The sequence below is a fragment of the Austrofundulus limnaeus genome, unplaced genomic scaffold (genome assembly GCF_001266775.1).
Source record: "Austrofundulus limnaeus strain Quisiro unplaced genomic scaffold, Austrofundulus_limnaeus-1.0 Scaffold2049, whole genome shotgun sequence".
In the NCBI taxonomy this organism is placed as follows: domain Eukaryota; kingdom Metazoa; phylum Chordata; class Actinopteri; order Cyprinodontiformes; family Rivulidae; genus Austrofundulus; species Austrofundulus limnaeus.
The window spans coordinates 3165-17473 of NW_013954451.1; the positions used below are offsets into that span (position 1 = coordinate 3165).

General features: G+C 39.2%; 1 protein-coding gene across 2 annotated transcripts in view; it reads left to right on the plus strand.

Annotated features, from left to right (window-relative positions):
- Positions 1-13293, plus strand: part of sars2 (seryl-tRNA synthetase 2, mitochondrial) — a 14223-nt gene extending 930 nt beyond the window's left edge. Inside the window, exons 4-17 of one of the 2 annotated variants that reach the window (XM_014034312.1) lie at positions 3490-3630; positions 3709-3763; positions 3854-3917; positions 6846-6951; positions 7047-7094; positions 7421-7529; positions 10367-10412; positions 10500-10587; positions 10672-10784; positions 11436-11529; positions 12550-12642; positions 12726-12791; positions 12893-13081; positions 13160-13293. In XM_014034312.1, coding sequence (XP_013889766.1) covers positions 3490-3630; positions 3709-3763; positions 3854-3917; positions 6846-6951; positions 7047-7094; positions 7421-7529; positions 10367-10412; positions 10500-10587; positions 10672-10784; positions 11436-11529; positions 12550-12642; positions 12726-12791; positions 12893-13033 — 1164 coding nt within the window. In that variant the 3' untranslated portion in view covers positions 13034-13081; positions 13160-13293. Of the gene's footprint in view, positions 1-3489; positions 3631-3708; positions 3764-3853; positions 3918-6845; positions 6952-7046; positions 7095-7420; positions 7530-10366; positions 10413-10499; positions 10588-10671; positions 10785-11435; positions 11530-12549; positions 12643-12725; positions 12792-12892 lie in introns of both variants that reach the window. The other variant, XM_014034311.1, reaches the window with a different exon arrangement.
- The last annotated feature ends 1016 nt before the right edge of the window (positions 13294-14309 follow it).

A 14309-nucleotide genomic window follows, 5' to 3' on the forward strand; every position in this document is an offset into this window, starting at 1 on the left:
AAAAAATGACTTATTTATAGAAGAGCAGGAGAGTGAGTCGAGGTGTGTGTGTGTGTGTGTGTGTGTGTGTGTGTGTGTGTGTGTGTGTGGCAAAATATCTCATGAACCAGTTGTTGAGGATCACAGACCCTTAATTAACATCTAACATTGCTCAAAACCAGCCAGTCATTCCTCCATCCTGCATATTTAAAGGTTTCTCTGCTCCAGCGCACCTGATTTGAGTAAATAAGTGATTTAATAGGCTGCTGCAGAACTTGAAAAGGTAATTCAGTCACTGTAGCAGGTGCATTGGAGCAGGGAGACAAGTAAAACATGGACTGTAAGTACACAACAAAATGTATTTAAGGGCTAAAAACATGGATATTGCATGATATGTCCCCTTTAAAATGTTTTAGGGAAGCTCAGAATGTACTCTAGTGGCTATTACAACATTTAAGCTTAAACAACATTCAGCTAAACAAATAATAAATTTTATCCTTCAACATATGCTCTGTAATGCGAGCAGTTAGCATGGGTTTTCTAAAATGTTATAGTGTGACGGGGCTTTAACAACTCAGTGGATGTAAACAGACTTGCAGTGCAACCTGATGGACATGAACACTCGCAGTAAAAAAACAACAACAACATATGACACAAAAGCATAAAGGGCAACAACATTCATCATAAAAACTCTGGACACAAACAATACTCAACAACAAACAGCATGTGAATCATGCAGAGTAAAACTTATTAAATGCATGTTATGAAATGCAAGGTGCATGCTCTGATTAAACTCTGGTACAGTATAAATCAGTGAGGGAAGAAGGTTTTCCTCCTTTGTGTCCTGCAGCGTGGACAGTGGACTCTGTGTCCTGAGGGGGTCCACTGTGGAAGCAGGATGTGAGTTTGTGATGTCTTCATGAGATCCTCCGAGCTGTGTTCAGAGGCTGCTCAGATCCAGCCGTCAGAGAGCTGATTGGCTGTTTGGTTACTTCTGAGCAGATTCTTAACAGTAATAAAACCAAACCAGCGAGTTAATTTTCATAAAAGCATAATGAAAAGTGTTGTGAGCGTCGTTATTAATCCCGAAAGATTTCAACTTCCATGAACTACTTGAAGTTATGCCTGGAGTTTTTTTAATAGTAAAAAAAAATCATTATTCACTGGAAATTTTAAATTATGGCAGGCCATTTTAACATAAAATCGTCTCTGTCTGACTGTAATTACATTCTAGATATCTAAAAACGAGTTTTAAAAAGGAACAACTATATTTTGATTATTCTGAATGGTAATTTAAGATACCTGCATTTTATTTCTGACTCGTCAGAACAAATCAAGATTCCTTCAGTTACATTTTAATGGATCAAAATGCCTTTTAAGATATCTATGGAGTCACCTGTTTCATCATTTGAAGGGCCACACATCCCTAAAACAAATTCAAGATATCTCAAACAAAATTATGAGCAGTCAAAATAAAATTTTTAGATGTGAGAAATAAGAAGTTGTGTAAAGCCCCCTGCTGCCACTGAACTGTCCAAACAGTTGCCTGAAGGATTTTGTGAGGCTGCAATGATAGACAAATTAAATTAAATATGTTTCTTTATTCATGTTGAGCTGCAGAGATAAACAAAAAAATCATGTTAAAAACATGAGAATTTGAGTTGCACTGATCTGACACTGCAGGCCACTAATTAAAGGGATCCATGATTAGACTTTATTTGATCAACATCTATTTTGACTGTAAAATAAAGACTGTAAAAATACTGTAGGCTGTTAAGTTTTGTAAATTTTTAAAAGTATATTTTAACACAAACAGAGCCATTTTATTTACACGCAAAGCATTCTGGGTAAATGATGACATGGATAGGTCCACGGCGCAAGGCTGCTAGCGAGCTATATCCACCCTGAAGGTTAATCTTGGACAATATCTTATGATCGACTCTTTTAAATGAAACCAGAGAGCGTTGACAGAGAGGAGAAGGTAGAAATGACTCAGTCTGTAACTGAAAATATGGATGGAGGACAACAGAGCTGCTTCAAGGAAGAAGAACCTCAGCTTAGCCTGTAAGATTTAGCGCTGACGCTATATTGCCTTATATGTATTAGCTCGGCGCTAGCACAACAAACTAACAAGCTAAACTGTTGTCCTCCATCCATGTTTTCAGTTMCAGGCTGAGTCATTTCTACCTTCTCCTCTCTGTCAACGCTCTCTGGTTTCATTTAAAAGAGTCGATCATCAGATATTGTCCAAGATTAACCTTCAGGGTGGATATAGCTCGCTAGCAGCCTCGCACCGATGAGCTATCCACGTCATCATTTACCCAGAATGCTTTGCATGTAAATAAAATGGCCCCGTCCGTGTAATACATTTTTAAAATTTTAGTTTAATAATTATAACAACTAAACAGCCTACAGTATTTTTACAGTCTTTATTTTACAGTTAAAGTATATGTTTATCAAATGAAGTCTAATGTTACAACTAATCATGGATCCCTTTAATGTTAGACTAGTGGCTCAGTAAAATGCCTTAGAAACTTTGCACCAAAAGGTTTTCATAAATCTGGCATTTGACTAGTCAAAATAAATGTTCAAGATTTCCTAAAAAAAAAAAAGGCTGTCTAGTTGAAAATATATTCAGATATAACTAATTCACTGGAGATATCTTAATGGGCATTTTGGAAATTTTGACTAGTCATGTTTAAAGTTCTAGACACTTTTGCCGAGTCATTATTTACTTTCAAGGTATCTTCAATTTAAATCGTACTCGTAAAATCTTACACATCTGTTATCTAATAATTCATTTAAGACATCTTGCATAATGATGTTTTTTAAATGTTATATCTTTAATTGGAATTATGACTAGCCAGAGCAAAAAGTGAGATATCTTGAAAACAAATATTGACTCAGCAAAACTAACTTAAAGTGTAGTGAACTTATTTATTTATTAATTTAAAAATTATTCATTTCATTTAAAAATGAAACAAATGCTAAACATACAACAAATAATAATACAACACAAATAAAATAACTTATAAACAAATATTTTGAATTGGAGACTATACAACTTAATGGTAAATCTGACATTGTTTATTCTAGTCAGAATTTTATTAGAGATTTCTTAATTAACCAATTTCAGATATCTGAAAGTTAAGTGTGGTGAAGCTGATTTTATGTTAAAATGGCCTGCCATCTACAGCTAACTTTAGGGTTTAATCCAAGACAAAATGACAACCACAGCAAATCAAAATCAGCCAACATTAAAATGGTTAAAGCTCGATCAGTTTTACAGATATTGAGCAATAGTTTGTTGTGGTAGTAGCTGAGAGTCATTTACAACACAGACTTTGAGCATCAAACACAATCTTAATTTTTAGTTTTGGCTAAAATGGCTGCAAATATGATGATCTACAAAAAAGTGTTAACCTTTAATTATTTCTTTTATCATTAAAAAGTTGAAATATATGCATGTGATGAGTGTTTTCTGTCTGAGAAGTTCTTTTGGCTCTGCAGCTTCCGGAGTACACTCAGTCTTTGCAGAAGGGCCGGGAGGTCCGCATCAAACTGAATCAGCTCTACGCCAAAGAGGCTGAACTGGACAAGGAGCACTACTGCCAAGCGCTCAGACTGCCCAACACCACACACCCTGATGTGGTGAGGACGCAAGCTTTCTGAAGGAGGTTTTCTATCCAGCCCAGTTCTGGGAGGTTAAGTTGCTTTTTTTTTGTGCAGCCAGTTGGAGATGAGAGCCAGGCAAGAGTGGTGGAGCTTGTTGGACAGAAACCAGGTGACTAGCTTGAACTAGCTTGTTACGCTTAAATCTCACATATTTTTGTTCTTTTTTTTTACGTGAAAATTTGCTTTATCTTATTTGCAGAGTTTGATTTTGAGCCCAGAAGCCACGTGGAGCTTGGGGAGGAGTTGGGCATCATTAGGCAGAGGTGGGTGGACTTGACTTTACAATGTGCCAAATATTTCTACAATCCAAATTCAAGATAAAGTTGGGATGTGCAAAAATATAAATAAATTAAAATGCAATAAACTGCAGTTTTGTCTAATGTAGGATCCTAGGTGTTCAATAACCCTTGTTTTTTGCTGGATTTCATTTGTTTTATGTGCCAAATGTTTTCAATTGGTGAGAGGTCTGGACTGCAGGTGGGTCAGTTCAGAATCTGGACTCTTCCTTTATGAAGCCATGCTTTCATAATAACTGCAGTGTTTGGATTACTTAAAAATACAAAACCTTCCTTGAAAAAAATCACTGTCTGGATGTTCTAAAACCTGCAAATACTTTTCTGCGTTGATGACTTTCCATGTGTGTAAGCTGCCCCTGCCATATGCATTAATGCATTCCCCATACAATCAGAGAGGCAGACGAACTGAACTGATCTCTGATAATAGACTAAATGCTCTTTGATATGGAGGATGTGTTGTCTGTGGTTTCCAAAAAGAATTTAAAGTTTGGTTTCTTCTGACCACAGAACAGTTTTCATCTTTGCTGAAGTTCATTTTAAGCAAAAGGTGGTGTTGTTTCTGAATGGTGTTCACACATGGCTTCTTCTTCACACAACAACATTAAACCAACATATGTCGATGACATGGTGAGATTTGTTGATTGGTGGAAGTGTTCCCGAGTCCATATAGTAATGCCCAGAACAGAACCAGACCTGCTTTTAATGCAGAACCTGAAGATCTCAGGCAACATGGTCTCTCTGTCTTGTCCTTTGAGCTCAGAGATTTCCAAGTAGGGGTCTCTAGTACATGTTGTCCTGTGGGCGGAGATGGCCCTATCCATGATTGGCGGAGGTCTTGATGTGGGCAGAGATGGCCTTTATTGTGGGCGTAATTGACTCTTAATTGTGATTGGCCGAGTTGGTGTATGGCCAGAGTTTTCCCTAACATGATTGGTCAGATTGTCTTGTGAGGCAACTTAAAAGAGGAAGTAATGATAATAGTAAAACAATAGCTGCCTTTTCATTGACAATGAAAATGTGCAAATTAGAATTTTGAAAATAAATTTGCTCAATGGAAACACGTCAAATTTGAAAAACCTTTATTTTTTCGACAAAATGTTTTTGCGCTAGGATAAGTTTTTTTTTCCGGCCGTATCAAAATTGGTGTATTTCACAAAACTGCAATGGAAACACATTTTCGCCTCATGGGACTCACGTGATCAACAACTGGCTGCTTCTACTGGCAAAAAAGACGACAAAGAAGACAACAGGAAGTAGTAGTAAAATCACAGAAGTAGGAAAAGAAAGTAGTAAAAACACAGCACATGTAGCCACTCCCAAGTATAAAGGGCTTGTCGCTCAAAAGCCTCGATAAGACGCCAACGTCTCCTCTGATGATGCGCGCTAGTGCCATGGTAGCATGTGTTTACATCCATTGCCGCCATGTTTGTAATGGCTTATCACGAGAACGAACGTATTCTCGAGTGATTTTAATAGCGTTTCTTATTTAATGGAAACACTGCAATTGCAAAACTGTGTTTTTTCAACATTAATCAGAATATCGATAGTTTTGTGCGCATTTGCAATAGAAACGCAGCTTATGATTTATTGGCTCTATGTACAGTTTAAAACAGAACAATGACTGAAATAAAAATGATTGTGAACATGTAAACATAATTTATTGACTTCAAATTTCATGCAGCAAGCACCTTCCTGTCTCAAATTAATCTTAAAAGAACATAGGTGCTTCCTGCCCGAATCCACCAAGCTACTCCTCGCTGCCCCCAGCTCCTTCAAACCCCAACATCTGTGAGGTTGTGCAGGCAGAATGACCCAGGGTGCAGGCAAAAAATCCAAAGTTCAAAAATAAAGAATTTAGTAAACAAAGGTGGGCTGCTGGAGCAGCAAAAAACATAAGAATTCTCGGGTAGCAATAGGCACAAGGAACACAGAGGACAACCACACTGACTGTGAAAACAGTACAATGATCAGACACAGACTGAGGACAAGACACCAAATATAAAGGGAAACTTATGAGGACAAATGAAAATCACCTGGAGGAGACACAAGAGGAAACAGGTGAGCATAGGCGGGGCTGTATGGCAGAGAAACACGGGAACACTGAAACACTAGAAAAACCAAGAAAACTGACACAGACTGTGACAGGACCTCCCCCTCAACGACAGCTCCTGACTTCGAAAAAGGAGAAGCATGGGACTCGGAACACAAGACAGGACAGACTCAAAGACAAAAGACACAATGTTCAGGAGGACGGCCCGAAGACCACTCAACATGGGGCAGAGGATCTGGAGGGCGGCCCAGAGAACACCCCAGGTCCAAGGGAGTCGCGGGAGCAGACGTAGAGCCAAGGGAGGAGGCAGGAGCAGACGAGAATCTGGCGGAGGTTGACGGAGCCAGCAGGGCAAACACAGGCGACAGAGGCAAAGAGGAGGCTATGGGCAACTAGGAGGCAATGACAGCCAACCCAGATGTCGTGGAGGCACCGGCAGCCGACCCACAAACCTCAAGGATCGCCAACTCAGGAGACACTGGGACCCCCAACTCAGGAACTGGGACTGAGACCACCAACTCATGAAACTCTGAAAACTCAGGAACAGACTCAGATGACCCAGTAGTAAGAGGGGTGGGAGGTTGGGCGCCCACAAAATTAGAAACTTCTACATAGTGACTGCAGAGACCACCTTCTGAAGATTTCTCCGAATTCTTGAAATCTTTAGAAGAGATTAGGAAACAGTAGATGCTGTGATGTTCAAATATTTCCCATTGGGTTTATGAGATTTACACATCATTGTATTTTGGTTTTATTTACATTTTACACAACTTCCCAGCTGTTTCAGAACGGTTGTTGAACACGTAATAGATCCTACGTGACATTGAGTTTGTCCTCTGCTGCAGGCATCTGGCTCATGTCACCGGCCACCGGTCGTACTATTTACGAGGAGCGGGGGCCAAGCTTCAAACGGCTCTCACGAACTTTGCCCTGGACACAGTGCAGCGACGGGTACTGCTCAGCTACAATTGTTTTTACTAAATGAAGATTATTATCTTTAAACATGATTAGGAGTTACAGTGCTGTTTTCCTTTTCACCGCTGCAGGGCTTCATCCCCATGGTTGTGCCTGACATGCTGAAGGGAGCAGTGTTTGTAAGCATCAGATCTGTTCATAAGCTCACGACTGCAGTGTGATTCTAATGATCATGGATTAAACATTAAATCTAATCATGGTTAACAGCTCATAATACCAGAGATGAGTATCTATAACTATCAGGATGTTAATGTTCTCTTGTTAACACACAGCTTCACACTTTGTCCAAGTTTCTTTTATTACAACTGTAAAATCCTAATAAAAGTTCAAGTTCTGTGTTTTAGAGTGTTCTTCAACAGGAAATGGTTTTCGTCACAGCTCTTAATTGAGTAAATGTAAAGCTCTCTTTTAAAATTCTTTGTTTTTTTTCCCCATCCTTCTCCAGGAGGGCTGTGGGATGCGGCCTGACGCATGTCATTCTATGCTCTACTCTTTGAACCCAGAACGATTTCCAGATCTGAACCTGGCTGGAACTGGAGAAGTCGGTGTGGCAGGTAGGACTGGACTATATACATGGATGAACATATGTTGTGGGTGTGTAGATACAGAGAAATGGGATTTTTAAAATATTGGGTCTCATGCAAGAACATGTTCATATTCTTATCCTAAATTTCTCTTGCTTTTGTTCGTACGAAGGGTTCGTACGAACATGCCACATCAAATTCAACAAACTCTTGTATTTGCAGGAAAAGTGTGTAAGTGAGCTGCGTAAACTGATGAATGTGTATCAGGTGCTCGCGCACAAGGAGAGGAGATTAGCATAATAGGAGGGTTTCACGTGACGTCACGATGCAGTGCCACTGGAAGCGCGAAGTTCAGATGGAGGTCAGGAAGTGGAGGATCTGCTATCTGAAAAAATGCCCATATCTTGTGTAGTTTACGAGTGCTCCAATCATTCTAACTGAATTAATAATAAATAATTATACACTGATTAAATTATATATAAAATAAAATTATGGCTCTTTTTATTAATGTTCGTCATATTTGAAGCACGTTGCAGCAGGAGGATGTAAAATAGGGCTGATTCATGGGGGAAAATCACCTCATTCCACCCTCTGGTGTCACCCCCACCCCGCCGAACAAACCTAAACCCCCCAAACTCCTTTCTGACTGAAGCCTGAAAATATTAGACAAGCGGCAAAAAATCTGCAGGAGGATAAAAATAAAAAGAGGCAGAAGTTGAATAAAGTTCGGCTGCGATGGAGAGACAGCGAAATCGGAAGTCAGCAATGAGATAGCTGAAATCTATTACATTTATTATATTTGTATAACTATATTTCATAGTTACGGTGAAGTTTAGTTAGTTATTTTAGTGTCTTTGATGCAAAAAAAAAAGGTGATGAACGTGGAGCTCCAGTCCAGCTGCGGTCAGGTGAATTAAGTCGGATCGAGCCGCAGTTTGAGAGAGGAGCTCAAAGGCAGAGATGGAGGAAAAACAGTCGGAGACAGAGTGAGGACTTTGATGAGGAAGTAGGTGATTCACTATTTCGATTATAAGAGGGAAGAGAAGAAGAGCGAGCACCGAGCGGACTCTACGGTCCCGTTACCGGTCTGCCGGGGCAGACGGTGCGGCGCTAACTGGATGCTAACTACACCGAACAGCTGATGAAAGCCTGTAATCAACAGGAGGTGTAGAACTTTTTATTCAGCAGGTGGATCCACAACCTCGGTACCAAACAGCTCCACAATGATTATTGTTTGTTTTTAGCCAGGGTGAGTGTTTATTCTGATATTTTATTTGTTAAGATAATGCTAGCAGTAGCGGCTAACTTCAACAAACTTCCAGCATCTAACGACACAGAACTAAGGCAGCCTAAAGTCCAGATGATGTCCACATTAAACTACCAGTAACTTAATCCTCACTACTAAATAAACGATCATTATAAAAATAACCTCTAAAACAAGTTAGCAGCTAACCTACCTCTGATTAGTGTTCGCTGCCTGCAGACACCAGTATTCTGCTCCTCCTGACTGCAGATGGTTTAAAATCCACTTTTTACGTTGTCGTTCTGTGAGCTTTCTACATTTTTCATCTTTGTGTGATAATCAGTGTTATCATATGTTGTCATAGGGTTGGGCAGAATCGTGTGGAATTATTCATTAGGATCTAAATCCATACAATATAAACTCTCTACAGTAGTTTCCTCCATAGACATTTTGCCCCCTGCCCTCCAGTGGAGATCGCTCCGCCTTCGAAACCACGTGACTGAAACCCAGCTATTACCATCCCAAAAACACCATATAAGGTAACGTTTCCTGCCCCACATACCAGGAAGTGTCCATTCATAAATGACATCACAAAGTAAAAAATAAGAACTTTACGATTTCAGAGATTGAAGTCCTGCTCTCAGAGATCCAGAAAAGCAGCACCAGACCTGCTAAAGCCAAGGAATGAAATGACGACTGTTAATGTCGGGTCTCCTGTGTGTCGTAAAGTCACAGAAATAAAAATATAAATCATATTTATCTCTCTCTAGTCCTGCTTCGGTTTTCCTTTGGTCAAATATTTTTAATTTAAGTGTAAACAACTGTGCCGTCGCAAGTATCAGATATGTTTCTGAAAAAAAAATCATTTTAAAATGTCTCCAAACTTAAATTAACATCATAATTTAAATTAGTTTGTAGTTTGAGATTTTCATATTAATATTGTAGTGCTATACAACATTAATAGCCAATTTAATTTAACCAATTTATGTTGTTAGTCTACATTACTACATTTAAAATTCTAATTCAAACAGAATAGCCTATTGTCAACATAATTATGGAGTGTGATTTATTTTCTACTAGAAATATCTTCAAACTAATGAAACAAAGTTATTAGTGAAGAAAACCCATCTGGATAACAGCAGACTGACTGCTCGTAAAATATACGACAGGTCTGGACCACTCGTGAATTTTGTTCATATCTGAAAAAAATCTTATGAGAAAATTGTTGAATGCCACAAATTCTCCTAAATCACTCGTACGCACAACTTGAGAACAAATCTGTGCGTACGAACGGTTCTTGCATGAGGCCCAATGTGAGCCAGAGATGCTCCTAAATAAGGTTAGCGATGGGTGTCAGAGTACACCTGCAGAAATAATGAAAGGGTTAAATGGTCAGACATACGGGGGGCTTTAGAATAAATGAGTCGCTGCACATCAATGGAGTGTTTCAGCTGTTGTGTAGAGGAATTTAATAGAACTGAGCATCACATGGATGCAACAGCACCACAGCTGCCATTAGTTCACATTGCACGGCTGTTTGAGGTCATGTGTCACTGTCTGCACCTTATCAAAGTACTCTGTTGTTTACCGTTTGAGGCCAGCATGTTGGGATTTATCCCTCCAGGTTTTTTCATGGACCATGCAGCGAACTGGAAGGACCTGCCCGTTAGGTTGGAAGCTCTCCTCCCTCCTCGTTGGCAGCAGATTGAAGGTGTTGTGGCAGTGATTCTGACACTCAGTGGTGTTTGTTTCCGCAGGACTGTGTGCTGCAGCACCTGCTACAGAGCAGAGACCGACAACAGGAGAGAGGTGTGGGGGCTTTACAGAGTTCATCACTTCAATAAGGTCCAACTGAAGACATCACACCAAACACACACACATGTGCAGCGTTGTAACCTGACAATAAAACTGTCGGTATCTGTGCTGCAGGTGGAGATGTTTGCAGTGACAGCAGATGAGACGGGACAGGAGAGCACTCAGCTGTTTGAGGAGTTTGTCTCTTTGCAAAAACAGATGTTTTCTGCCCTGGAACTACATTATAGGTCAGACAGAACAAAATTACTTTTTTTCTTTTTGTTTTAAACGTTTGATCCATTACAGATGTAGTGTCTACACATGGCTCCTCAATGTGATTTAACAAAACTAATGCTTTTAATTTCACACGTTTTCAGCCTGGCATTTAGTCAGTGGAATTTAGATCAACGTGTTTATTAGTATCAGATATTTGAACACTATAATTAGTTGTGTGTGTTTTTAAAGTAATGTGTTGTAGTCCATTCCTGATGCATTTCAGACAGCTCCGTCTTTATAAAACGCTGGTCTAACCTGCTCTAAAAGCTTGGGGTTACTGTATAAAACTTGTGACATTATACCTTCACGTGTCTTTCCTCTGGTACCACCTAGCACTCAGGAATGCTACATGGTAGACCAGTAAAAAAATAAAATTAATTTCAAGTTTAGGGATTTTAGTTGAGAAGAAAAATTAATCATGTTAATTCAGAGTCTTAAAAAATATGAACCACCATAAGATGTGGTGATTATAAGCAAGAAAAAGGCACAATGAAAACCTCTCCATTTGTTTCTTGTTTACACAAATGTACGTCCGAAATACTCTTTATTATTTTTGGGCAAGTTGTCAGGCTCCGTCATGACGTTTACGTTTGAACAGGTTTATTCTGGCGGATTTCTTTCAGAGTGCTGGACATGCCGACTCAGGAGCTGGGTCTTTCAGCATACAGGAAGTATGACATTGAAGCGTGGATGCCAGGGAGGGGCAGCTATGGAGAGGTCAGCCTCTGTTTGTCATCTTATTTCTGTGCAACACATAAAACAATCATTAAAGGAGACCAATTATGGGCCCTAGAAATTTTTATGGTATGTCTGTGGGCTATCCAGACCATGTTCATTCAATTTAATGCACAAAATAATTCTCAGATAATAAAATTTCCCATTTTCTAGTTCTGCCTGCTCTGACTTCAGTTCAGAAGAGCTGTTTATGTTAATGAGCTCTGTTGGTAACGCCCTTGACATTAACTCCGCCCTCCAAAGCCAGCGTTTACTTTAGCATGCCTAACAATAGCAGAAGCTCCGTTGTACAAACCATATGAGACCCAGAGGCAGAGTCGTGGTCTCAGTTTTTTTGTTTTTTCTCTCCCTCCTCTGCTCTGCGCTCACTCTGCATGCTGTTACCAGAGCAGGGAGCAGCAGCGGTCAAAATACCTCAGAAACTCAAACAAATAGGCTTTAACAATAAGCTAAACAATAGAGGTACATGAGAAAACGTGTTCGTAACGAATGAAAATAAATAATTAAATTGCATCCGTGCTGGTCTCAAACCCTGGTCTCCCACTCTCCGGTCCAACACTCTACCCATTGCCCTATTGGAGGCTTGTTGTGTAATGAGCTGCGCATTACACAACAACAACCGTGACTGCTTCTTATACTGAGGAGGTGGAGTCTCACCCGGGGGTTACTAGATAAGGGGCTGAACACAGGTTCTGGTGGGTTGTTGTACAGCTTGTGACATCACAAAATGACGGAAGTATAAAACTTGTCGTTAATATACATTAAAAATACATTTTCTTACAGTTAATATGCCCCTGGGTGCATTTTTTTGGTCCTAGGACTGTTTTTTTAAGAAGTACTGTATATACCCAAAGTTGAGTAAAAAAACCTTTAAAAAGTGAATTTTGCATAATAGGTCCCCTTTAATATAAACCAATGATCTTCTCAGTGACAAACAGTCAGTCTCTCCCCTTTAGATAAAAGACAACAAATCATGTTTTTGTTTTTTTTCCTCTGTGTCAGATCTCCAGTGCATCCAACTGTACAGATTATCAGAGCAGACGTCTGAACATCCTGTATGAGAGGGAGGACGGCAGCCTGCAGTACGCCCACACAGTAAGCATCCAGATGCTGTACGTTCTGCAGCTTTACATAACAGCAGCGCGTTGCCTCCATAACAAGGTTTTCCCTCTGTGTAGGTAAACGCTACTGCATGTGCAATCCCTCGAACCATTGTCGCCATCCTGGAAACTCACCAGACCAAAGTAAGAAACCAACTGTGCACACAAACACAGGGCTGCTGGATTTTTTTTGTTCTCAAGTTCTTTTAAAACCAGATGGACTTCCTGTCTCTCTGCGTCCCCAGGATGGAACGGTGCGTGTTCCCCGAGCCCTGCAGCCTTATTTGGGCCTGGAAGTGATTGAGAAGCCAAAGTACTCCCCACTGAAATACATCGGACCCAACCAGCCCAGCCGGCCCCCCAGGCCCACTCCCAAGACCAGATGAAGCTCATGCGAGTGATCCAACACCATCCAACCTGTGCACACAGCTGAGGTGGAAACCAGCTCACATCCAACATTTTATCTGTCTGCTACTTAAAACTAAACTTACTTGAATTGTTTCATTTTTTAGGAGAATCTTTGAGTGTTCAGAAATTATGAATGTGCTGAAACCTGGGGAAAAATAACAATAAAAATGAAAAAATTCATTTGTGTCACATATATTATTGAAATGTATGTTCTAAATAAAATAGAGATTTAAAAGTATTTGACACCGATTCAGTTTTTGTCAGTGTATTTATATCCAAAAACACATTTATGATGTTTTAAATGAACAGAAAACACACTCTACTTTTTGACTTCAGGTTTTCTAATTAAAAATACTAAAAAAGTTTAGGAATTAAACCTTTGTTACATTTACAGTTGTTATTTTAAAGTGAACACATGATTGAAAGATGTGCATTTTTACTTTTACCCTTCTCTTACTCCTGATCTATTCTTCTGTTTCAACAACATTTACTGATTAGCTTCTCGTGTAGTTTTGGAAAAACTCATACAAAAGGTCCATCAGTCAAGCTTTTTGTTGCAGTAAATTGTACGACAATGACAAATTTTACTTAATCCACATACCAAGATTTTAGGCAAGTAAGCTCGAAACTCAAACTTTTTAGTGGAAAGTTTAAACAGATCACAGAAAGTTTACGTTGTTGAACAAACATTTTGATACTTAATGGTTAAAAATCAAATACATTTTTTTGAGTTTTAAACATTTTACTACAGAATGTTCCACCTTTGAGCTGTCCAAACGTAACATTATTGCATACCAAGTCTTATCTTTATGCGCAATTTGTACATGAAAACCACTTTGTCTATTTAAAACCTGTCTCTGTGTGAACCACACAATGTATATTGAATGTATTGTTTTTATTCATATTCAGAGCAATAATATAATCTAATAAAGTGACTAAATACAGTTAGTTGTCTAACTTATCCACTTTGCTTAAAATAAACTCAGAAATAATTGTTGTGCTATTTTATTACATGTTTGGGAGGCAGAAGACTTTTGAACCCATTCAATGAGGTATAAATAGTGAGGACAACGTTTCAAATAAATAATAATTATTAGATTTAAACAACCAATTTAAATGGAACCAGCTGCCATGAAGAAAGTCTGACGTGATTTTAAGGGTACAGCGGGTAAAATAAGTATTGAACACGTCACCATTTTTCTCAGTAAATATTTTACTAGAGGTGCTAATGACATGAAATTTTCACCAGATGTT